Source organism: Taeniopygia guttata, chromosome 2 (genome assembly GCF_048771995.1).
Source record: "Taeniopygia guttata chromosome 2, bTaeGut7.mat, whole genome shotgun sequence".
NCBI classification, from domain to species: Eukaryota; Metazoa; Chordata; class Aves; order Passeriformes; family Estrildidae; genus Taeniopygia; species Taeniopygia guttata.
In genome coordinates, this window is record NC_133026.1 from 128,143,166 (window position 1) to 128,168,685 (window position 25,520).

The 25,520-nt window shown below is 39.2% G+C and overlaps 2 protein-coding genes across 5 annotated transcripts in view; one reads left to right on the plus strand and one right to left on the minus strand.

Moving 5' to 3' along the window:
- Positions 1 to 2,740: 2,740 nt before the first annotated feature.
- Positions 2,741 to 9,131, minus strand: RBM12B (RNA binding motif protein 12B). 3 transcript variants are annotated; one of them, XM_002199996.7, is made up of 3 exons: positions 8,988 to 9,131; positions 6,083 to 6,128; positions 2,741 to 5,399 (listed from the first exon to the last, which is right to left on the minus strand). In XM_002199996.7, the coding sequence occupies exon 3, from the start codon at positions 5,369 to 5,371 to the stop codon at positions 3,272 to 3,274; it is 2,100 nt and encodes a 699-aa protein (XP_002200032.4). In that variant the 5' UTR covers positions 5,372 to 5,399; positions 6,083 to 6,128; positions 8,988 to 9,131; the 3' UTR covers positions 2,741 to 3,271. The 3 variants fall into 3 exon arrangements, with proteins under 3 accessions (XP_002200032.4, XP_030122273.4, XP_030122271.4); XM_030266413.4 differs by lacking the exon at positions 6,083 to 6,128 and having other exon boundaries at positions 8,988 to 9,124; XM_030266411.4 differs by having other exon boundaries at positions 6,083 to 9,092.
- A 2,050-nt stretch (positions 9,132 to 11,181) lies between these two features.
- Positions 11,182 to 25,520, plus strand: part of TMEM67 (transmembrane protein 67) — a 31,592-nt gene continuing 17,253 nt past the window's right edge. For both annotated transcript variants that reach the window (XM_002198610.6, XM_041713969.2), the window contains exons 1-11: positions 11,182 to 11,416; positions 13,386 to 13,474; positions 14,911 to 15,004; positions 16,516 to 16,615; positions 17,067 to 17,136; positions 17,241 to 17,315; positions 18,496 to 18,558; positions 20,880 to 21,034; positions 21,155 to 21,263; positions 22,778 to 22,864; positions 24,747 to 24,812. In XM_002198610.6, coding sequence (XP_002198646.4) covers positions 11,230 to 11,416; positions 13,386 to 13,474; positions 14,911 to 15,004; positions 16,516 to 16,615; positions 17,067 to 17,136; positions 17,241 to 17,315; positions 18,496 to 18,558; positions 20,880 to 21,034; positions 21,155 to 21,263; positions 22,778 to 22,864; positions 24,747 to 24,812 — 1,095 coding nt within the window. In that variant the 5' untranslated portion in view covers positions 11,182 to 11,229. The remainder of the gene's footprint in view (positions 11,417 to 13,385; positions 13,475 to 14,910; positions 15,005 to 16,515; positions 16,616 to 17,066; positions 17,137 to 17,240; positions 17,316 to 18,495; positions 18,559 to 20,879; positions 21,035 to 21,154; positions 21,264 to 22,777; positions 22,865 to 24,746; positions 24,813 to 25,520) is intronic.

Consider the following 25,520-nt stretch of genomic DNA (forward strand, 5'->3'; position numbering starts at 1 on the left):
AAAACTTCCAGAAAAGTACAATTAGGCAACTTTGTCCTGCATGCATATGTCTTAACTTTGCATGTTGCACAGAAATTGTGAACTCAGAACTACACATTAAAAGTTCCTGACTAAAATACTTCACAGCCAGAATAACAATTTAGGATGTTAATAAAGAATTAAATACTACCTAAAGATCCTTCTGCAAAGAATTTTCTCATGGTACAAGTGTGCTTACTGTAAGACTGACTTGCAGTTACTCCATTCACTCATTTGTGTCTTTTATTACTGGCACCTAGATGATGCAGACTTGTATCCATTCTTGCCTAGATTATTTTGCCTCTCTGTTGAACACACGGGCACATTCCTTTGGGATTAAGAGTTCTGATCAGACTGTCCTGTTAGACCTTCCCTAAATGCCTCAAGCTGCTTTTGTAGGTGATCACTATTTCTAGTGCTTGACAACAGAAATTGTTTTTTTTACATCAGAATTTTTGGACAATGGTAGCAAAATCAACTTTAGAGAAGGTATAACTAAGGAAACTTCCCATGTTCTGTATCAGCAGCACACAAACTGTAGCATTTCATTTGTTACTCCTTACTATATGGATTATACTTAAAAAGGAAGTACAGGATTTCAAGCCGTGCAATTATAGGCAGTCTCTGATTTGTCCTTTGTACTGGAAATACAGTGCCTCCAAACCACTAAGCATCTGATGTTATAAAACCCTGTTATCCTGTTATGTTACCCTGTTAGGAAATGCTGTCATCACACCATGCACCTGTACCATCTCTTCAGGCAGAATCAGAATATAATGCCCAGTCTGGAGAGGCAGGGAGAACAGAGGCAGACGGACATGCACAGACCCAAAAGACCAACTAGATAACAGCTAAGAACCAGCTGTCCTATTAACCTTACTATTTAACCGATGTACTGGCATCCCTTCCCAAGTTCCCTATGCTTCAGTGCGTCTGTACATACTCTGAGATACAGCTCTTTATAGAGAGTCAAAAAAAAAATTTTCAGTCTATCAATCAGACATTTCAGATTACCCCTATGGCAGTCATAAACTCTAATCTGGCTTTAAATTAAATACAAATCAGCTACAGGGCAAATAAAAGACCATTTTGTAATGCCTTAATTATGACCTCTGCCATTACAAGCTTTATGATACTTTTAATGTGTTCAGTGGGTGGAGGGAAAGTTTACCATCTGAAAAACTAATGGTATCTTGTCAGCAATTACTGTTAACCTTTTCTGAAAACAGATTTTTTTTTCTAAAAGATTTTTTTCTAAATCTCACATTTTACTGGCAAAGCAGCCTACTAAACTTCTACCTTTCCACCTCCAGGTTTGAAATCTCCTATTGTGTAGTAACAAGAAGCACTTTAAAAGCAACAGATCATCTAAAACTGATTAACTGGAGAATTTAGTTGTATTCACATTTTCAACACAGCTTAGTTGTAAAGATGCTAGCTTACAACAATAGTCGCAATGAAGTTTTCAACAATGATCATCAGGGAAGTTTATTTTGAGAATTCTCATGTCTTTATTTTTCCTGCAGCATCTTCTGGCTCGACCTCTTTTAAAGTAGCTATTAAATAAAGCACAAAATTGTTCAGTTTTAATTCCTTTTAAGTTCACAGGAGGATTCAAAACTCTATGATTCTGAAGCTAATTTGAAAACTTGGCCATTATGTTTCTTTGCTTAGAGGAACCTACATATACAGACCTTGCATTATCATTCAAAAAGCTTTTTTTTTGGCACCTAAAACACAGAATAAATAATATGCAGAAGAAATAAACCTACACTAACGTTTTAAATATTACAGAACAAAAAGTTCTATTCTTTTTGTTTTCTTGTACCAAACAGCTGGCATGGAAGTTCTGCAATGACAATGACTTCACATAAAGTAATAAAGGTGTGACCACCAGTGAGGGGGGATCATTCACTAGAAAGGCTGCCCGGACATCTCTGTCCTTAAAGCTTTTCAAGATGCAATAGACAAAGCCTTGAATAGCCCATTCGAGCCAAAACTTCTTCTGAGGAGGGAACTGAAACAGAGACCTCCCTACTTCATGAATTTAGAAATTCTGGTTATTGAGCAAGCAAAGGTTAGAAGTTTTCACTGCCAAGTTGCAACTTTGTTGTGTCAGTTTGAGGGGACTGAGACTTACCCTTTAGTACTACAGATACTATCTGGCACAGTTGTAATGTCAATGAAAGTCCTTGCCCACACAAAGTTTCCTACTAAGCCTTAATTTTGAAGATACAGCTTTTCCAAGCTTTTCTTTCTTCCTAAAATTTAAATATGCTGGTAACAAACCAATGAAAACAACACATTCTAAATGCTAACATAGGCATTTATTACGTAAGAAAATAACGGTTGTCAGCTTGGTTGCCCATGACAGATGTTACTTAAAACTAATCACAGATTGACCTGGAATGCATCCAGACATCATTAGCCAGTAAGTATTCATATTACGCAGCATGTGAAGATAAAACCAAACCACTAAGTCAGAATTCTTGATTGAATTCCAACTTTCATTTTCTGCTTCAAGGTACTACAGTGAATGAGAAAAAACTGATTAACACAGCCTCTGCAATCTCTGTCAACTACCCATCCTTTGCTGTGTTGACAAACTACCAGTTCACTCTTTCCAGACAAAGCAAGCAGCATCATTCTCACCAAGACCCAGATCTGCTGAGCATAATAATTGAGATCATGAACTATATAAATTTTAAATATAAGACACACATTTAAATGGCAATTTCATTTTTATTTTAAAAAAGTTGCAAAGCTAGCTAATGAGAACAGCAAGCTCTTAAACAGGAATGCTTGCAAACATATGAAACCAAATAAAACCTGAAAAATTTACACAAAAAGAAACAAAAAAAAAACACCCAGACATTTAAAAACTTTATTAAGCTAACGTCAGTAAGAAGTGTCATTTGCTAATGCAGGTAGCACTGCAAATCTTCTATCTGAACCGTTTGTGTAGTCAGTCAACCAGCACTTACGTTTTTATTTGATGCAAAGACGTAAGACTGGAATTAATTAAAAAAAAACCCAAAAAAAAAAAAAAAAAAGCATTATAACTCCATCCTTTTATACCTTGATGTATGACATTCAATGTCCTACAGGTATTTCAACCAAGAGCTAAACAACTGAACCTTGGGTATTATTTACAACCGTTGATGGAAACTGTTTGTTTTGCATCTTCCAGCAATTAAAATAACTGTCAACACTGTCAAACCTAGAATGTGTTATTAGAGCACGTTTTCCTCCTTTACAGCAAACTCAACTTAACTTTCCGTGGACCAATGGGCCTATCATTCAGTTCATTAATAGCAGCCATAGCTTCCTCATAGTTTGTCATAGCAACAATGGCATCACCAGAAGGTAATCCTTGTTCATTGTACTGCACAGAAACTGACTCTGGTATCACTCTATAGCCATAGAAAAAATCCAGAATCTCATTAGGAGTAGCTTTAAAAGGTAAATTTTTCAACAGAATAGGCACAACACGTTCAGAACCACCACTGAAATTTGGATCTGGCATAAATCTTCCTTCAGGAAAATTTCCCATTTTATTATTCCCAAACTCCATTCTGCCACAAGGTTCACTGTCACCACCAAAATCCATGAGGGGTGGTGGACCCCTAAAATCCTTAGGAGGGCACATGAACTCCTCAGGGGGATGTCTAAATTCAGAATGATGCCTGAAGTTCCCAGGGGGACCAAAAGAATGCATGGGTGGCCCTTGTGGTGGCCCAGATTGTGAACCAACTGGACGCGAGAGGTCACCTCTGTCATACGGATGTGGATGACCATGCATTTCATTTGGTGCAGATAATGATGCAGCAATACCAAATTTCTGCATCTGATCTTGAGATATAAGTCTTATTAACACTTCTGTTCCCAAAAATGTTTGACGGTTTAAATTTTCTGCTTTCATGGCTTGTTCTTCAGATTTAAACTTCACTAGAGCTTCTCCCAGTCCAACTCCTTTTTCATCATAGAGCAAGTAAATATCATCTTCGTCAATATCAAATCTTGCAAAGAACTTTCGCACTTCAATTTTTGACACATCAAATGGAAAATTTCTTACATAAACACAATTCCTAGGGCTGGAATGACCTTCCCGATAACTTTTTTCTGATATTGCCTGTCCAAGATGATCTCTGTCCAGTGATCTTTTCCTCTCACAAGAGTCAATTATTTTCAACATTGACTTTCTTGAAATTGGAAAAATGTACACAGGACGATTGATAAGAACCTTTCTATGACATTCCAAAGCAGCCTGATATTCTCTCTCATTCCTTAACATCACAAAGGCATCTCTAGTCCTTTTCTGATGCTTATCTGTTAGAATCTTGATCTGTTTGCTGTGTATATCCAGATCAGGAAAAAAATCTCTCAAATCTCTCTTTTCCACATTAAAACATAGATTTCTTAAGTGTATGTAATATTCCTGACCAGGAGATGAACGAGAATGTGTTCTTTGTCTCCTTGGTGATCTTGAATGAGAATGCTTCCTTGAATGCACGTAGCCTGAACTTCTTGGAGAATGGTCTTCACACAAAAAGTGATCCATTTCATCTGGCATGTCTATCTGCCCACCACATTCAATCCACCGTTCCTCTGTAGTTGGACTAATTTCTATAAACCTCTGACCCATGTATTGTCTATGACGTTTAAGTCCTTCTAAGGCATCGCTAGGTGTAGCACATTTTATCAAGCAATCACCATTGTTTAATCCATTGCGGTGTTTTATCAGAATCACTCCATCCACACGTATCCCCGAAAGGAAAGCCCGTACTTCAACTTCTGTTGCAGAATAAGGTATACCACGTAGAAATAAGTAACGATCATCTGGGGTAAATGGGTGAGAATCCTTTCTTAGCTGATAGTTTGACTTGGGTATACCCATATCACCATATCTTGTGCCGTTGGTATGGAAACCAGCCTCCACGCGATTTGGTGGCCCATAACTAGGTTTTCTTATTCCTTTTGGAGAAGCTGTAACAAAATGTGGTATATCTCCAACACGTGATGTACTAGAACCATCAGTACCTGTTCTTCTAGAGCCAGACAAAGTTTCTCGTCCCCCACGGTCAAATCGTTTGCGGCTCATTTCTATGGTATTCTGCATCTCTGCCTTGCTGCTGAGAAAGAGCTCTATGCGCGAGTCCTTGATAAACCCTCCTGAACAGCTCATGGCACGCCGTGCATCTTCATCTGTTGCAAATATAATAAAAGCCTCCCCAATCTCTCCTCCAATAATATGCACACCTCCATCAGGAATATTCAATCCCAAGAAGAAACGACGAATATCTGGAGGACCCGCAACAACAGGAAGCCCCTGTAAACGGATGACTACAGCCATGCTGAGCTCAACCCACAGCAAAAATCACCTGCAGACAAAAAGGTACACATGATAGCACGTCTTAGTACTCAGCTATTACAGTATCTTATCACTTAAGAAGCTAGAGCCTTTTTAATGAATGCCTTTGTCTCATCAAGAGAGAAGGTATCAAAAAACCCACAAATTCACGAGAACGAGATTAAAACAATTCACTGAATGTTGATTAGTCAGAACAATTAGCTACTCCACCAACACTCGTGCACAAATCTATCAATATTCCCTACCCTAATGGCAACAAAATCCACCTAAGTCACTCCTCACCATCCACAATACCAAAAGAACACCTCAAGTCTTTCACAGCATAGTTCTATGTGCCAGAGATCTCTGCCCACTCCTAAGGAACAAAAAAAAATCCGGTTTACTTTTGAACAGGACACTAACTGATAAAAGGAGAAAGGAAAAAGATTAACTGTGTCACTGGAAAATAAAGTAACTCACAAACAGTGATGACTTTACTGCTTTGACAAGTTGCTCTACCCAGTGATCAGTTCTGTTCAATAATGTATGTTTTCTCAGCATTCAAAAATGTTGTCTCTTTGGCGTAGTCAAGAGTATTAACTGCAGTGGCCACGAGCATATCCTAGTTGCCAGCCACTAGTCTGTGAGGAAAAAAGGCTGTGTATGATCTTGTCACAATACTCAGTGAGACGTGTTAAGCTTTTGACAGCTTACCTGTTTCTGCTTTGGAGACCTGATAAATTCTGTAAAATCAAATTAACTGTGGAAAGAAAACGAAACATAATTAATGGCTGATACCTGTACTTTGCTTTACACACTGTGCTACACTGCTGCAGCCCATCCATAGCAGTGGCTAATACTAAAGCCAAGCATATTATGAACCCATGTGAAGAACTCCTTCCATGTTCCAAGATGCCATGCACCACATCTTTCTGTTTCCATTATAGAAGAAAAAGAAACTCAAAATTTAAGTTGACTTCTGGAAACGATGTAAATACGATGAGATTACTTTGTCATCAGTTGTGCCACACTGAACTGTTGCAATGAAACAGTCTGACAGTGTATCGAGGGAACAGTTCTCAACTGAGTTCTTGAAAGATGCTTAGGTCCATCTCATGATTACACGACACATCCATTCTTCTGAAATCCACCTGGTTTCAAACTTCACAAGCGTATGCTACTCACCAGTCCAGCACATACATAGTGAAGCCCATCAAATGAGAGAGCAAAAATATCCAACAAGGAGAAACTTCAGGAAGTACCTGAATTTACAAAGCCAACTTCAGTATTTTCCCTAAATCCTTACTCTACTGCCTTTCAAACATAAGTACAAGATATCCTGATTTTCAACATTTTCTAACATCACACAATAAATAGGACAATATTCTCAGAACAAACACAAGCCTCTGTAGCAAATGACTGCATCCCTTTACAACACAACAGCCCAATTCTCCAAGCATTTGAGAACACTCCTTCTGCAAACCTTGCTCTATAAAGTACTAGATCCTATCAATAGGATCTACCTATCGACGAGTTACCTATCAATAACCATTACTGTCACTCCACCTGAATGTAGCAAAACAAGAGCAAAGCCCAAATTCTATCACTAACGAATTCCATGTCACTTCTGCACCAGTACTCTGTAAGCACAACAAACCGAAAACAACTGCCCATTTAGAAACTTCACTAAAGACCATCTGTTCTCTGTACTTTTGTGGCGGGTGAACCCCAGCCATCAGCCAAGCACCCACACAGCTGATTGTTCACTCATCCCCATCAGCAGGATGGGAAAGAACAAAGTCAAGAAAACTTGTGGGTCAAGATAAAGACAATTTCATCAGTGGAAAGAAAAACACAAAACAAAGGAAATCACTCACCACCTCCCACAGGCTGACTGATATCCAGCCTTTCTCCAAATAACAACTGCTTTGGGAGCCAAGAAAAAATCCTCCCAAAGAAACCAAAACCATTAAAATCCTTCTTCCTCTACCTCAGGTTTTTTTTGCCCAGCACGACGTTACATGTCACAGAATGTCCCTTTGGTGAGTTTGGGTTGGCTGTCCCAGCCATGTTCCCTCCCAGCTTCTCACCTACTCTGAGCACATTCACTTCAGGAACAGAGTAGGGAAATTGATAAAGCCTTGATACTGTGCAAGTGCTGTTCAGCCACAGCCAAAACACCGATGTGTTGTCAACATTCTTTTAGCCACAAATCCAAACTGAACTGTATGGGCTGCTGTGAAGAACGTTAACTCCATCCCAGCCAGACCCAGAACACTTTACAACGTGTCTTCTCAACAGATGCAATGACAGTGCCAAAAAAGCATGGAGAATTCAAGAGCAGCATTTTCATACAGGACCTTCATGTCTTGAAAAAGCAAATCCGCTGCCCTGCTACTTCATGATGTATTTAATCTGTAGTACTTCTGGATTAACAACTCCGCTTTCACATCCCAATTTTTAAGCAAAATTCACAACAGCTCTCCTCCATAATTCTTCGGTGATAAACAGCAAGTTCTCCACGATGGACCAGGGATACAATACACAACCTTCAGTGGTGAAAACCAGACACAGTGGTCCCAGATCATAATGGGATCTCTAAGAAGTCCATAAATAAATGCAAGTTCAAATAATAGCTCTTACTGACTGTATAGTAAACCATCACATACAGACAGAAAGCACAGACAAGCCATCCGAGTTTAAAGTGCATAACCTAAAAGAGTTAACTTGTCATGAAAAGTAAGAGCAATTCATTAACTGAACAAGGACTTCAGGAGCAAAGATTTGGAGAATAAATAAACAACTTCATGCCACAGCTTAAAAACACAGAAGTGTACAGTTTTATGAAATTTTATATATGAGCAAAATTGGCTAGAAAACAATACAATGCCTATTCTTCCACAGTCTCAGGAAATTCCAAACATTAAAGCCATTAAAATACTTCACAACTTGTAAACGCGGTAGGAAACTAAGTCTGCACTAGACTAGGATTTTTATCATAACACTGAAAGATTACACAGACTGCAAGCTAGAAAGAACACCCACAGAACCATCCCGTCTATGAAACTGGACCAGTATAGAATAACCAGCGAAACAGGGGAAGGTTTCTTATTTTGTACTTCAAATAAGCCTTAACAGAGGAAGCAGTCTGCTGCGAATAGCAGTTTTCACAGTGCTGAAGGAAAACACGAGTGAGCCCTGCAGCTGGGGCTGCTACACGATCGGATGTAGCACGGGACCGGTTCCGAGCCAGTCGCCCCGCCGGCACCAGCGCTGCCGGAGACCCGCGCGGGCGGCAGGGCCGGAGCGGCGGTGGGCACGGGATGAGGGGCACGGGGCGAGGGGAGGCCACACCCCGCCACAGCCGCCGGTGCCCCGCCCCTACGCAGAAGCCCGCCGGCTTCCCGACACCGGGACAGGGCTAAGGGAAGCAACGCGAGCGGGGAACTGGGGTGGGAAGCCCAGGGACATGAGAAGGCCGGGGCACACGGAGCAGCCGCGCACCGGTTCCGCGAGGGTCGGGTAACCGAGGACCAGCAAACTGTGCGGCGCCCTCGGCCACACGTCGCACCCCGGGGAGGCGTGCTTTGTCCCTCACGCCATCCATCCACGCACCCACCGGACACGCCGCTCGGACGAGCCCCGCAGCTCCCGACACGGCTCTGCCAAGATGGCGCCGCCTCCCCTGCCCCCCCCAACGCTGAGGGGAAGCGGAGCTGCGCGAGCGCGGAGCTGCGCGCGCACCCTCCGGGAGGGCCGACTCCTCCCCCTTCGCTGCAGCGCGCGTGCGCAGGCCGCGTGCACTCATCGGCGCGCGGGCGCGAGCCGCGCCGCCGGCAATGCGCATGCGCCCTCCGCCCTGGCGCGGGCTGTGCGGTCCCGTCTGAGTCGGACTGAGGGAGCTGTGCAATGGTAGATCGCTGTGATCGTGGCTAGGCACAGTGATAGACCTGCGCGGCGATAGATCCGTGTATGGAGATCGGGCACACGGTGACCGAGCGCCGCTGCCGCCACGGTGCGCTCTGCTCAGGCTCGTTCCCGTCGGGGCCGGCGCGTGCCGAGCCTCAGGCGCCCCTCACGGCTCTTTGGATGCCTGGACACGATTCGTAACGCAGCTCGGGGCTGGCTCCTTCCTGGGTTGGGAGAGGAAGGGAAGGCAGGGATGGAGGAACGGAGGAGAAGGAGGAAAGGTTCAAGATTAAGTAAAGGGAAGGGCAGAGTACATTGGTTGTGCAAGCGAGGTATACTTATCCTAATGTTTATCCTACCTGCCTTCTCTGACTTTACGTTCTTTGTCTTTTTATGTATACCCACTACTTGTCTGCTCCATTTCATGTAGGAAAAACATCCCTGTACTATTTATGGTAGATTCACCTAGCAATGTTACCGACTTTAGGATGTGTTTCAACACGGATAGTCTCGTTTAGAAAAAAGACATTGTTTATTTTGTGCAGGGTACAAGGTGGCGGTTTCCACAAATCAAGCACACCACTAAGAAGTTATGTCTTTACACAATCAAATTTACATGAACGTGAACCTAGGGACAGGTAATTTGATTTGAAAACATAAACTCAACCTTTTAATAGTTGAGCCAAGAAAATAAATCCAGTGAGAAACAAAACATGCTAATGTCAAAAATCATAAGGCAACTAGCACGCAGGAGAGGTACAATGAGAAATAACTAAAATCCAGGACATAGTGTCTTGCAAAGTTTTGGTAACAACTGAGGGAATGAGACAAAAGGCAACAGGCAGAAACCTGCACAGAAAGCTCCACCTGAGCATGAAGAACTTCACTGTGCGGGTGCACTGGAACAGACTGCTTAGAGAGGCTGTGGAGTCTCCCTCATGTAAAAGACAATAGCATACTTTTTGTTCATCAGGAAAAGCCCCAGGGATTGTGTAAGACGCAGGAAACAGTGGGGCAGGAAGGCAGGATGTACTGGTATCAGTAGATTGTGGAATTGAGAGATCTTTGCAAGGTGTGTAACCATGTCTGGAGAAGTTATTGCATGGTTAACGCTACTTTAGAGGAAGAAGAATAGGAGCTTTCGTCAAACGACCACCGGACAGCAGAAAAAAGACCCCTAGCAACACGCTGCGCAGATGCAGAGCACATCGGGAATGTCACGAAGTCAGGAACTGAAGGGGTATAAGAACTGAAAGACCGGGAGGTGCGGGATGAGCCGCTGGAGGAGCGGAGACACCCCCCCCCCCCCTTCGCCCCGGCTTCAGCCAACACTGTTTTGCTTGCTATCGCTTGCTGTAATTAATAAATTCTCAATTGACCTATTACGGCTGAATCGAATTACTCCTCAACCTTATAACACCTCACTGAAGATATTCAAGCACTCTCTGGTCACAGTGCTGTGCCATGTGCTCTTGGATGATCCTGCTTGAGCAGGGAGGTTGGACCAAGTGACCCACTGTGGTCCTTTCCAACTGGACTCATTCTGTGCTTCTGTGGGATGTGAACAAGAGTGTCACAAAGGTGAAAGAGGTAAAGGGAGTAACACTGGCTGAGCATCCACTGCTCTCGGCATTTTGTGTTTTCACCTTGTTACCCTCTCTGGGGAGAAATTACAAACACCTGTTCCATTTGGATGATACACTCTGCATCAGTTCTGGAAACGAGGTACCGGAAACTGCAAACCGGGCTGGGATGTCCTCTCGTTTCTGGCTCCTGGTCCGGCACAAGGCGCACAAAACTCTCCGCGGGCCAAACACTTCAACTCAGGCAGCTGCACCCTCCTTCGCCCCGCCCCGCGGGCGCCTTCGCTTGTTGCGGCGGCGGGCCCCCGGCGCTCGCCGTACGGCGCGGCTCTGGCCAATGGGCGCGCGCGGGCGGCGCGCGCGGTGGCCATGGCGACGCGGGGCCGCGGGGCCGCCGCCGCCGCGCTGCTGATGGCGCTGTCCGCGGCGCTGCGCCCCGCCCGCGGCTTCTCCGTCCCGCTCCAGCGCCCCGCCGACTGCGGCCCCGACCGCTACTTCGACAGCTCCCGCCTGGCCTGCGCGCCCTGCGGGGCCCACCAGCGGCAGAGCGCCGGCGGTGAGCGGTGGGGGAGGCGGGGCTCGGGCGGCCCCGGCTGAATCCATCCCCAGCGGCGAGAGGTGCTCAGCCGGGCTCCGGCCCTGGCGCTGGAACAGCTGCCCGAGGGCGGCTCTGGGAAAGCCGCGAAAGGGCCAGGATCCAGCGGAGACCTGAGAGGCCCCGGCACAGCCGCGATGTGTCCGAGATACAGCTCAGAGAAATTACTTTCAACCTTTTTCTAATAACCTTCTTTTTCCTCAAGCGTTATATTGTATTTGCATTTTCATCTGTGAAATTCTACAGGACCCTGAATTTATGTTCTCGAACACTTCTGTACCTTGAAACTCCTTGTCAGACTTGAATATCCGAGATACCAAGTGTCTGAGATACTCAGGCTGTGCCTGTTCTAGTCCAAGTCCCACACGGGAACTTGGAGCACATACAGCACAGCCTGACAGTACTAAATGGAAAATACAGGTAGTTGGCTGCTTTCTTTTGGCCATAAAGAGGTATTAAGGGGTTAATCTTTCATAAAATACACAGTCCAACAAGAGTAGGAGTTCCCTGTTGTGTGTACAAATTTGAGACTAAGACCCAACAACATCTCTGTCCAGAGCTGGTAGTTCGGGTGGAAGCACTGACGGGCAGGGCTGTGTTCACAGCTGCTGCCTGAAAACTGCTCACCTTCTCCACCACCACCATGAATCCCATAGTTCACTTACTGGAAGAAAATACATTATTTTCAGATCTCCTGATAACGAGGGTGCCTAGATCCGTAACTCCTTTTTAGACTGAATCTTCCTCTAAATAAAGGGCTTCAAGGAGAGGAAAATTCCAAGGAGAGGTCAAGGGTTAATTTTTACCTGCAGATTTAACTGGAGCAGTGTAGGTAGGTGCTGCTCAGTGCTGTTTGCATCTTTACTGAATTCCACTTGCAATTGCCCAGTTCCACTTGCTAGCCCAAGTGGAATTGGGCAGTCTTGGCTAGCTCATCAATCTGGATTCTGCTTTTAGGTCACATGCCTAAAAATCTTGGTATTGTCACTGTGAGTGTCACAACTCAAACTTTTCATTTATCTAATCCAATTGGGCTTTTTCTTCTTTAGAATTAAGTAGAAATGTTTGATCACTTTGACAAATGTTTCTGTACAGCTGGTCTCATTAGAATGTACTTTTAAAGTGATAAACTTTCCACAGAATTTGACATTATTTTTGCCTGCACAGTTCAGTAAGCTTCAACAATAAAAAAAAGTTTATTAATACATATAATCAATTTTGTTTTCTGGTATATTTAAAAATACAGAGAGAAATTCATTACACTGAGACAGGAAAAGTTTCTAAATGAAAAGCTGTTTAGCACTAGTAGATGGGCATTATACTGTTCCATGAAAATAATGTTAAATTTCATACAAAATGTTAAGTATGTTTTGTTCACTCACTGGAAACCACTAAATATAAACCTTGATCCCCATGCACAATTTTAAAAGTCTTGGGTTTAAAACAGCTTTTCATACAACAGTTGTATTTTGAAAAACCTTTTCACAGGAACACATTTGGTTTTAGGGCTGACTTCAAATTGAAAAAATAAAACCTGCATACAAACATGTAATGCTGGTGTTGTAGAGGGAAAGGTTGTGGCAAGATTTAGATGGAGAGATTATATCTATTACAGACCAACTGGTAAAATTTGGTTTAATTAAAAAAAAAAAACACAAAATACACAAAACACAAGCTCTGGGTCCCTGTTCCACCCTGGTAGATCAGAGGCCTTGTAACATTCTCCTAAAACATCTATGTGCGAACTGTAACCAGCATTTTTTAAAAAACAGGATGATTTTCATTCCATCTCACTCAAGTGTTTTATGTCTCTATCTAATAATCCATCTTATTGTTGTTCTCTTGAGAGCAACAGTAGTTGTTCTTAGTATTCTGTTACAACCTGTCAGTTCTATATAGATTAAAAGTGCATTTGTTTTTTTTTCTTCAGGTAGTTCCTGTGAATGTGAGCCAGGATACAGGATGGTTTCTAGTAGTGGTGGGTTCTCTGTTACTTGTGAAAAATGCCCAGAAAATATGGTAAGTATTGAATGTTTCATGTTTGCCATAATGATAGAATACAAATCATAACCATTATGGGATTTTAAATTTTATCCTGACTGCAAGTTATTTTTCATTAATTTAAAATATTTTTGCATAATAATCTTTCATTGGGAATTCTTAAGAACATGGTAATATGTAGTATTTTTTTCAATTTAAAGTTGTCTATTTCTATTATTTTGTAGGCTTTTTTCATTACAAATTTGACCCCACAGACAAAATAAGAATTTTTTAAGTGTTTAAGTTCTTTCCACCACTTTTCTTCTCTGCTTTGTCCTTGTCTAGAGAGCACAACTCTATACCATGTTAAAGATGCTTTTCAGCTCATAGGTATCTTAACTGATTATTTATGTAAATACTATTACTGTAATATTTAGGCTGTATCTTCATAATCCAGAATATTTCATCTTCTTACTTCAAAATGAGCTGTTCCTACTATGTTACTTTAATTAAGATTATAGTTTGATCAGTTCTTCTGATATTCATTGACAAATTAAGTTACAATTTTGTGTCATAATTTCAGCATTGATCCCGAGACAGCAGGCTAAACCAGATTTTTCCCACTATAGTAAGCAAAGAAATGTATTTTTCCATCAAATCAACTTTTGAAGCATTCCTGAATACTTCTTTCTCTTCAATAGCTATAGAAGAACTCTCAGGAGAGCAGCTTACTTGCCTGAGTTAGGTGTTCAGTGGCTAATGGGCTATGTTGGTAACCTCCCTTTTCTTTCCATCTTCTTGCTGTGTTAGACAAAGACTTTGGCACATATCCTTTCGAGCTGTGATCTTTTGCTGTTTTTTCCTTTTTCCTGCTATGGTGGCAATTGCCTTTGATCTGCTGCCTAGGCTTTTGCAAAGATAAAATGGTCATAATGGAGAAGGGAGTCACATCAGTAGCACTTGAGGATGAGCAGTTGTCCTCATTCTCCTCAGTGTTTTTTATCTGTAATGCATTTTCTTCATGGTATAAAATCAGTATGGTTGTGAACTGTCTGGGTAGGTACAAAATTCCAAACAATTATATAAGCTGTTTCACTTAGAACTCTTCCATTTCCATTACTTCTGTATATTTGTATGCTATTGCAGTATGCAATTTATATGCAAAATGTCTATTATGTTATTCAATGTATCAATGCATTATTATGTTTATTCAATGTACCTCTTTTTAAACATTCTACTTTTCATTTTCCCTGAAGGATGTAAGCTAACAGGTTCAGAAGAGCTTAACTTTTTTTTGTGTGTCTGCTAGAAATTACTTTTGTCAGATTGTTTAGCCTTTTTTATTTTTAAAAGCTTCATGAATGTTATCAATGTTTTATCTGAATACATACTAAAGGCTGGATAAGGCATTCTTCACAGATACTAGGTGATCTCTACATTTTTGAAAATTCTAATGGTTTTATATTTTATTTTAGAGCGGAGTTACTCAAGATGGATGGAATTGTATTACTTGCCCCAAAGGCCTGACTTCAGAAGGAAATTGTAAATGCCCCAATAATGAAATATTAGGTAAAAAATGTATTCCAATTATGAAATAATAGTGCTTGTTTTACATATTTGAGTTTACTAAGATAATGCTCTTCTGTTCAGTAAGAAAGAAAATTTTACATATGTTTTCAACATTGGTCTTGATCTTAATTGTTGTGAAAGACAACAGATAAATCTGTACCATTGCTCATTGCAATAAAAACTATTATGAAAACATTCCATAAATGAATACTGCTGTATTACTTCTTCAAGCTCTTTGGCAATGGATGGTGTCATTAAAGTTGCAATAAAAACAGTATCAGTATAGACTATAAAAACATTACAACGTTTTGAAGTATAAAGAACAGAAAAGAAATTATACCTACATGAGTAGGTGGAAGAGAACAGGCTGAGCAAATCAAGCAAATGGCTGTGCATTAGTGTCAGTGGATTTCATGCCTCCCTGAGACACTTGTACCTGTGACTTTCTGAGATGTGCTTCCATTTACCTGTGCTTCTTACTTGATGCTCTCTAGTAATTTCAGATGATTTTCAGTAGACAGAAAAAAAATGTTAAATTTAGTATGTTAAATGGATTTTTGCTTATTTTGCATAGTAGAAACTTAAGAGCAAAGTACAGTTTTCATGAGTCAGCTTTTCTTTTAAACATAAAAGCTCTTGGGACCTCTAATTTTCCTTATTTATTATTCTTTATATATTATATATACATATTCCTTCTATATATATAGAAGGAATATATATATTTTTTTTCTGTATATTTCCTTATTATTCAAAGACATGGAATGCCTGTAATTCTCTGAATAAGTATTACAAATGCCCATTTTGGTTATATTTCTAACAGAGTATATTGGAGAATCACTGTTTTCCATATCAATAATTTTAAATTTTCCTCAGAATCTGGAAAACACTGAATACCAGTCTTCTGCCTTAAAGTTTATGACAGTTACAAAATACATTCCAGGCCTTTATGGTAAAATACTGAAAGCAAAGCTGATTCTGTAATTTGACATTCAGGAAGAGCATTAGTACTGTATTTGTTTTATTCACTTTGGATTTTTTTTTAATAATTAGATTTGAAATATCTTGCCAGATTATGTAGTTGGTGAAAGATGCCGTTTTGAAACTTGGAAATTGTGACATTTCTGTGAATTATTTCAGATGAAATGTAATTTTTTTTCCCAATAATTTGCCAAATTGTTGTGTTGAATTTTTGCTTTGCAGTGAGGCTTTTGTTTGAATCTTATTCAGAATAAATAACAGAGGAACATTTCATGTCTGGAAAGTAGACATGAAGTCTTGCATTTCACATTTAAATCTAAACTGCATGTGCAAAGCTATAAAAAGTGCGCACATACATGAATGTGCATTTATAGTGGATGTTATTTGCATGTTGTGCTCTTGAATTTTTCAAAATAAACTCTTTGAATTTATTTTAGATCTGCAAAGATGCTGAATTTTTTCACATTTATCTTGAGTTGTGTGAGATTTTGCATCAGGCAGTTTTATCACAGTTGCTTTTCTTTTCTACTTAGTGGAAAGAAGCATCGATGGTGTTTTGCTTAGTGAAGCAAGGTGCATACACTGCAATGGAAGTGAGGAATCCTTCTCTGCCCCAGATGCATCAGGAAGCAGGTGGGTGCTCTGCCTTTTGTGATGATAAATTTCAACCTGTCATGCTAGTTTAAGTGGAATATTCCTGAGGAACAGACTGTGTCTTTGGGATGACAGTTTTGAAGGCAGGGAATTGTAAATCCTCAACCCTGTATCAAACCCATCATGTTTTGTGCTCACTGAAATCCTTGTATGGCCAGCAGCATGTTTTATTTGTCTTACTTTAATGTGACTAAAAAGCGGGCTTTGGATTGGAGGCAGAAGAGAATTCCTATTCTGATAAACTATTATTTGATTTATTTTCTACTTCAATGATAGTAGAAACAAATCAGTAATAACTTTTGAATTTCAGTTAAAACTAGTGAAGTTCCTGATGCTGTTCCCAGGCAAGCTATGTAATCAAATTCCTCTGAGGAGTAAATATCATACTTAATTACATTTTAAGTGCATTCTTCATGTTTGTGATCTATAGGTGTGTAAGATGTGAAAAGACATTCATCCAAGTAAGCAAGTCTTGTGACTGCAACACCCCAAACATTCCAGTAAGTAAAAGAATTGTTATTGTATTGAATTCAGAAAAAGAAGAGTAATTTTGACAAGTGCATTAATATCTTATTAACATTTTTTATTCTTTTATTTCTTTCAGACTGGGGGGTTGTGTTTCTTGGCTCGTGAAGGCTTACCCCCAAAGGGAGTTGCAGCCGTTCGTTTTGCACAGCTAGTAAGTGTATTTATTCTAAAACACTTTCAAGCTTTCTCATTACTTACTCTCAGTAAGTATTTCAAATTCCTATTTTTTTGTCTGATCCCAGTGATTATAAGGTCATTTGCATCAAGATAGAGTGTAAGTAAGCATTGTTATAATGGAGCGAGCTTTAAAAATTCATGCAATTTTGGACACTGAAGAAGGGAAGTAATTTACATGACTTTAGTATCAAAACAAGTAGCATGTGACCTTTTCCATTAATTGTGTGCATTTAAAGCATACTTTTGTATCACAAAGACATACTGAAGAGTCCATGAGTGCTTCTGGACTGTTTTACTATATAAAATTTGTATTTGTGTAAAACATTTGAAAAAAAATAATAAGGCTTGAGTTTACTGCTTGATCTTAGAGCTTGTAGAAGAAGATGGGCACCTATAAAGTTTGAGATTGTGTATGAAATTGCTGAACTCCTTGAACTGGTTAATGAATGAAAATATGTTCTATTGAGAAGATTGAAGGGGTTTTCATTGTTTTAGCTAGTGAACTTTCATGAATTGTGAAATCTGCTCAAAGTTATTAAGACCATTTTCCAAGTAGTTTTGAATTCAGGAAATGCTATGTGGCTAAGAAATGTATTTTGCTCCTAAATGAATTGATGCTAAAAGCTGCCGCTTGAAAGAAAGTGAAAAGCAGTCTTCAGTTTTTCTGATATCAAACATTCATTTTCTCCCTGAAAATGCAGTCTTCTCAGTAATATTTTATTGAAAATATGTCTTTTCAGTTTCTTACAGTATATATGAATGCTATGTGTAGTTCAAATGTGAGTAGTTATAAAAAGGGGGTTGTGAAGTAATTAATTTGGCAAATTTAGTCCTGAGTTAGATTTTCCATCTTGCTCTTGAAATTGTTACTACTTCCCTTGTGTGGTAAAGAAACTTCTGTGTCACAGAATACATATTCAAAGCTTAAATATTTCAGCTCTTGTCCTGTATACTTTGTCTATTAGTGAAGTGAAATAAATTATTGCTTTATGGTTGTGTTTTGAACTGATATTGTTAGACTGAGATATTTACAAAGGACAGAAAGCTCTTAGAAAAAAATAAGTAACATGTTCTAGTTGACATAGTTTTCCCGAATGTTACATTATGAATGAGTTCTTGTGAGCAAAGACAGTGAAAAAGTTCCTTATTTACAGGGTATAACACTGTCATCAGCATGGTTTCTGAAAAACCTTCAGTCCTCAGCTTTTGCCTGCTGGGTGAGTTTCATTAATGTTTGCAGTTTGCTTTTTTATACAGAATGGTACTCTATAAAAGCATGTAGTTTTTATATTTGGAAGTTATGTTGCTTATTTTTAAAGAATTTTATTTTGAGATAAGAATAGAAAAGAAAAACTATATATACAGAATGCTTAGAAATATTGAGGGCTAGTCAATGTTAATGCAAGTCTATAGCATTGGAATTTTCACAAGATGAATAGTGTTAAAGAAAAAATCCTTCAATATTCAGTAGTATGTGACCTACTGTCCATATATATGGATATAAATTAGAATATCCAGTAAGGGATCACTCAGAAAATTAACTTCTTACGTATCCAGTAGTACTGGCACCTGCTCTTTACCTCTTAGTTGATTTTCAGTTATTCATAACCATGAAACCACTCTTTTTAGCTTTGCTTTGCTTTCTGTACGCAAGTATTATTTACCATTATGTTGCTCTGGATGACAGTAACCATGGGTGAAAGAGTGGCTACAGCAACAGAGTCACGGACACTTGTGAAGGACATGTGCCTCTGCCTCTCTTTTACCAGCTGTGTTATCACACATTCTCATTTTCCTTCTGTATTGTTCTCCTGAAGATCAGATTTTAACTTCTCAGGTTCTGCTTTTTGTCCCTATCTGTCACAACCCAAGGATTACCTGGTCTAGAAGTCTCTAAAGATCACAATACAGGTTTGCAGGATTCCATAATACACAAGCACATGGAGTCTTTATTTCCTACATTTTTTAATTAGAGATTACTACAAGTTATTACTGGTAAAGTGAGTGTAGTTAGGATTAGTAAAGCAAGCGTATATGTGTACTGCAGTGGTAGCAGCAGTCAATAGTAGCAGGAGGCATACATTTCAATATTACAAGTTGCTACAAAACAATCACTAGGAAAGCAGCAAAGGCACTTAGAATGAATTACCCATATCTGTGTGTATTATTCCAAATAGTACCAGTCCAGTACTCAAGAAACCACTCCCAGGAGTGAGGCCTCAACACTGATGACAGATGAAGTTTCACTTCAAAGATGATCGACATTGCAGAATCTGGAGGCAGTCAGGCATCCCTAGTCTGGTAACTTGCCTAGGAGAGCTCATAGAAAAGTTTGTGTAGGGGACCTTCTCTGTGTGTGGAGATTGAGAGAAAGAGAGATGAGAGGCAGGGACAAATTCACTCTACATTTTGGGTAAAAAGTAATTTTTATGTCAGAGACAAATAAGGTGGTGTAGGGCAGCACCACCTGGAGCAGCCAATAGATGACAACGTTTTATATCTCAGGCTAGTCTTTGTTTTGTCCAGACTGTTTTTCTACCTTTTCATGTACAACCATCAATAGCAGTTGCATATTCCTACTCTTTTGGAATGTTTTCCCTCTTCTAAACCCTCACTCTTGTCTAGACTCTTTTTCATCTTTCCAGATGATAGGTTGCTGTTACAATTCTTTGGGTTTGTGTTTATTGATGGTATCTCAGTGATCTCTGAAGTTCAGATACTCAGCTGCACTTCTCAAGGATGTTTCAGCCTCCCAGGCCATGTTCCCGGGTTGACAGGTGGTGTTTTTTCAGTCACTGTTTCAGCAGACTTTTGTTCAGAATTTTCCCAGATCACCTTTGCAGCTGCTCCTATCACCATCTCATACACACAGCTTTGAGATGTATTCTCCCACTGGTCCCATTCTTTATCGCTGGCATCAGTTTGTCCTGTTTGTCTGCCTCACCCTGCTCAGCCATTCAGAGGTGCTGCCTGACTGTGATGAGCAGCTGCTGGTCTGGCCCACAAAAATGGGGGTAAGGAGGTGGCAAGTTAATAACAGTGCAATGACCCCTGCACACAGATGCCAGGTGTCACCTCTGCATACCACTTGGCACTGGTGTGTTTACCAAAATTGAACAGGGTACATGAAACTGAAGAGAAAATACTACTTGCATCTATAGTTGCAGTTTTAGGTCTTTGAAGGAGAAATCTCTGCTATACAGTCTAAGTGGTATTATATATTATATTTTGATTCTTACTTTGTTTTCTAAGTGCAGATTTTGACATTTCTGTCACTTTTTACCATCTAGCAGATGCAACTAAAATAAGCTGAAAAGTGAGAGTATTGATTTCATGCTGTCATCTGCAGATCTATAAAAATATGGTACCTGAATACATGGAAGAAAATAGTAGGTGTTGACAAAATGAAATTACTTTCAAGTGAACACAAAAGGTTTAGGAGTGGCTTCCTAAAAATAACATTAATTTTATGACTACCTCAGAAAAGGGAGGGTAATTAAATACTTTTTTTCTGTGTTCTTGTGTTTCTCCACTGCAGTTGTACTCTAATCTAACAGCATGCCAAGCTCTTGGAAATATGTGTGTGATGAATATGAACTCATTGAGTTCTTCAAGTACTGATGCCTGTGGTTTATTTCAGTATATTTTTGTCAGTACAGCAAGGGTAGGCATCATTCATTCAATACCCTACTGGTAAGTTGCCTTTTCCATAACTTTTGGTCTTTAATAGCTTTGTATGGAAAATATTATTCTAAATGTTGTTTGATGAAAAATATTATGTTTCTTTAGAGAAAACATTGTTATTCTTTTCAGGAGGCATAATCTTCCATGGTTGTATTATGGTGACCAACCAGGATTAGCATCCCAAGTGCTTGAGAAGAATCATTTTCCTACAACCTTCACTTTTAAGGGAACAGATAAGGTAGGTGTTGGGTAGTAGACATAGGGAAGTGGCCATTAGGAAGAGGACATAATCACATAAAATGTTTACACTTATTATAGATGTGACTCTACTAAAGGTAAATTTTAGGCAGTTAGTGTAACAAAACTCATTGTGAGATCTTATGGAAGAGGAAGGTGATACTTATCTAAAATAATGTCTAGTCTCTTCCTTTGCTTACACTTTCATACCCACATTCTCATAAGGCCAAGACATGCTTGCCTGTGTGGTCTGACCAGGGCAGGGGGAACAAAGGATGCCAGCTGTTATGTGTTCATTGTGTCCCCAAGGATCTGGATTGGCAGTGGTAAACTAGTAATTAGACAAATGTTTTAGACACCTTAGGAGTTCATAGTTGTTTTGACACTGTCTTTTGCTTCAGAGTCTTGTTTACTTCCATCTTCATAAGTCTGAGGCAAAGTTGATCTTTGTCTTTTTTTAAAATATGTGCATCCTTTTGTCGGATTTTATGGTGAACTGTTGTGAAAAAGAGGGGTAAATGTGATGTCCTGTATCTTTACTGACACCCTCCTGGTGTGCCAGAGTGCTGGGTCTTTTGCTGACAAGTTGTCTGTGCCAGGTTTTATCACATTTATCAGCTCTGTAGCTGAGAGCAGTGTTCTCCATCACTGTTATGTGGTGTTTAACACTTTCTGTTGCTTACACACATTTCTCCCCTACTCAATTTAGTTGTAATATTTCTGTTACAAATCTCTACAAGCTGATTGTATCAGAGATGGGTTCAGTGTATTACTCCAGCCTTTTCCTCTTACTGCAGTGAATTATGGGAAAAAAAAAGAAAAATAATGTTAACAAAGCTAGATACCCATCCCTGGGAGGGATGAACTGCTTAAGTAGTTTGTTAATTGGCTCATTTTTATGAAGAAATCAGATAGTAAATCAAACAGTGAAGTGATTTATTTTTCCAAATTAATTGTAAAAGAGAATAACTGAAATAGGTTATTCAAATTCAGCTAATAAGAGAAAATAGTACTAGTGATAACCTCTTTGTCAGTTATACTGCCAAATTTATCTAGAGTTTTCTTACTGACTCAAAAATAAAATTATTATGCCCTTTTCAGCCATATTCTACAAGACTATGTTTTAAATTAAACAATGTTGCAATGTTGCAGTTATTTTAATAACTAAAATACTTGTTCCTCCTAACACTGAAGGTCCTGGAAGCCCACTAGATTCCAGCATTGTATACATTAGAAATCTGCATGGATTCCTGATTAGGTTAGGGTATGTCTATGTATGTAGAAGTTCCTTTGGAATTTTTTCCATTCTTCTACGGTGAAGCTGTAGAAGAATGGTATGTTTTTTTGTAAAAAAGTAAACTACCAAACCCAAAATTTAAAAAAATCAAAAGGGCAAAAAAATTAAGGATTGTGCTGAAAGTTTTAGGAAACATCAAACAATTAGACAGCAGTCTCTGAAATGTGTATGTCCACTTCAAAGCAGTTTCATTGGTCTTTATCTTTTTTCATCAACAGGATGTAAAACTCAAATTTATTGCAGCCTCATTTGATGCATCAGGAAACTTTCTTAATTGGCAAAGTTTGGAAGGAGGTCTCTTACAGGTATGTTTGATTACAGTTATCTTCTCTTGACAACACAATGTTCCGAGTGCCTTTAGCCAAATTAAGACAAAAGCCAAAAGTTTGGTTATTACACTAATGACAGTTCATAACTGTAGAACTAGGTTAGGGAAAATAGCCCTTTATTCTTGCTCACAATGATCTCTACAAAATCAGAAGCATAAATTCATCAACGCTGCCTTTATCCTTTGGACCAGAATAAATTTGGCATATTGGAAAACTCTGAAAAATTCTTGTTTATCATTTAGAACCAGATATCTCTGTCTTCCATTCAGCATAGTTCCTCATGTGTAGTTTCTTATTAAACATCCTTTTCTTGTTGAGAAAATTATGTTCTTTAGCTCTGTGTCCACATGTGTTTATAGATGATGCTATGAGTATGTCCCTATTAGATGCTGTCAACTATTTGCACACATCATGGGGGTGACAATCAAATCAGTGGTTATGTCACTGTCAAGGGATCTAGGAAAGCTGATCTTTGCATTGTCTTGGGAATTTTTTTTTTGCTTGCTTATTTCTTTTTGTTTTAAATAGAAAATGCACACTATGACCAGCATGTGCCTTTTTCATAACAGAAAGTTATAAATACATGATGGGAGACTTTACATAGAAAGGAGGAATACTGCTGGCAGTACCCTTGGACACTACATCCTCAGATTTCAGGGGCACAGACATTCTATTTCAGCAGTACTACACTGTGTAGTTAGGCTGTGAAAAAATGCAAGTAAGCAGCAATTAGAAAGTGCAGTAGTAATTAGTCTATCAGAAAGAACAGTGGGCAGCTGCAGCATGTTACAGAATAGAATTTCTTTAGCAGTCCAGTGGTGATCTAGGCACTCTCAGTATTTCCCTAGACAAACAATAAGAACACTAGCAAGAACAATTGGTAATTGTTGGTTCATTTTCTATTGGAGCACATCACTTCAAACATTTCAGTGTCTACAGAAGAGCAGCTGACATTCAGGATTTACTTTGTTTTTGCCTCAGGATGAGCCATCTTGTGTCTGTGTCTCCAGTTTTAAGGAAAACTAGTGTTTAAGAGAACAGGTTACTAAGACAGTTACTCTGCATAGAAAATTATATATTCTGACATACAAGTTTAGGTTTATGGGGCACATTTATTTTCTAGGGCAAACCTTTTAACAGCTGTCAAGAGCCAATGAGAGAGGAATAGCTTTTCCATTCAAAGCCTCCTTTAATGCATGATGATAAGACATCACAATGGTCAAGTGGTCTCAATGCATAATTGTAGCAATTCCCAGAATTTCAATTTCACACTAACAGAATTGTGTTTTATGCAAATTTAAACTTCATTCTCATTTGGGAAAATGGCTCTGGCCTCCATGTTAGACTTTGGACCATTTTTTTCTGGATTCAGCTGAATCTGCTGTTCTTTGCTGAAAATATAAGTGTTGTATTAAAAAAATAAAAAAATCTATTACTTGCTATAACTTCGATTGTCTGAGAATGCCAACTTAAGAGAAACCAAGCTGTATGAATGTGGACTTCTTTTCTTATGGTATTCTTGAATTTAGCAGAAGCCTCTGGCTTGAGGCAGTACAGTGCATTGAATGTTCAGTCCACAGAAAGATTATTCTTGCCTGTTTGGATGCTGCTGTCCACATATTTCAGTGATGGAACTGAAATATACTATACAAGTATGAATAAGCTAAACTAGCATTTTAAGCACATCAGTGTTAGTGAAACAAATAATTGTGTTTACCAAAAACATAAATCCTTCTCTTATTAAAAAATAGAAAAATACATTTTGTGAGAACTCTTATTACATATGTGCTTGTAAATATTTTTCACATGAGAAGACGATGCTTTTGAATTAACCAAATTATAACTATGTTTTATTCAGCTTTGTCCTGATACCCAAACTAAATTGAATGCAGCTTATGTTTTTGGAACAACTTACCAACAAAATGTAAGTAAGATATAAAATGCTATTTTCAAATTTGAATTAAGCTGCCTTATATGTCATTAGTTATTCAGTGCATACTGAAGAACCTCTGGAGTTTAGGCACAGGCTGCAACATGGAGTTCTTTCTTGGGAAATTGAATTAAATAAGTGTAGTTTTTTAAAATTATTTAACTGCATCACAAAACTTTTTTACTATATAGCATAATCTCAATAAATGAAACTGTCATTTGTGTTTGTGAGGTTGCTGACTTAGCAGTGGAAGAACACAGTACCTGAATTATGACAGCCATATGCTTTGTATCATATCTCCTAAATTTCCTACCACCATCTTTCATATGGAAAGAAGGTAAATCCAGTCATGCCATACCTGAATATTGTTCCCATTTACTCTTTATAGTATGCCCTGAATTCAGTGAATTCAGTGAAGAGATTGAAAACTTATTTTAATTGAACAGATTACTCATCAGAGGAAAGAGAATCTTTACTTGTCTTAACTATGAAAAAACACTCTTGGGGTTTTCACACTTTACTAAACATCAGGAAAGGAAGAAGGACTAGAACACTAAATTATGTCAGCTGCAGAAATGGTTCTGCCAGTGATAAAGCATCATTAATTTTTGTCACTTAATATGTTAGATGGGAAGTCGGTAGTCTCTTTGGCAATCGAGTGGAGAAAGAAATATCTTTATAACCACAGCATCTCATACCTAT

What these genes read in the sequence shown, in the direction of transcription:
- RBM12B (XM_002199996.7), bottom strand. Translation starts at nt 5,371, where the DNA reads ATGGCTGTAGTCATCCGTTTACAGGGGCTTCCTGTTGTTGCGGGTCCT.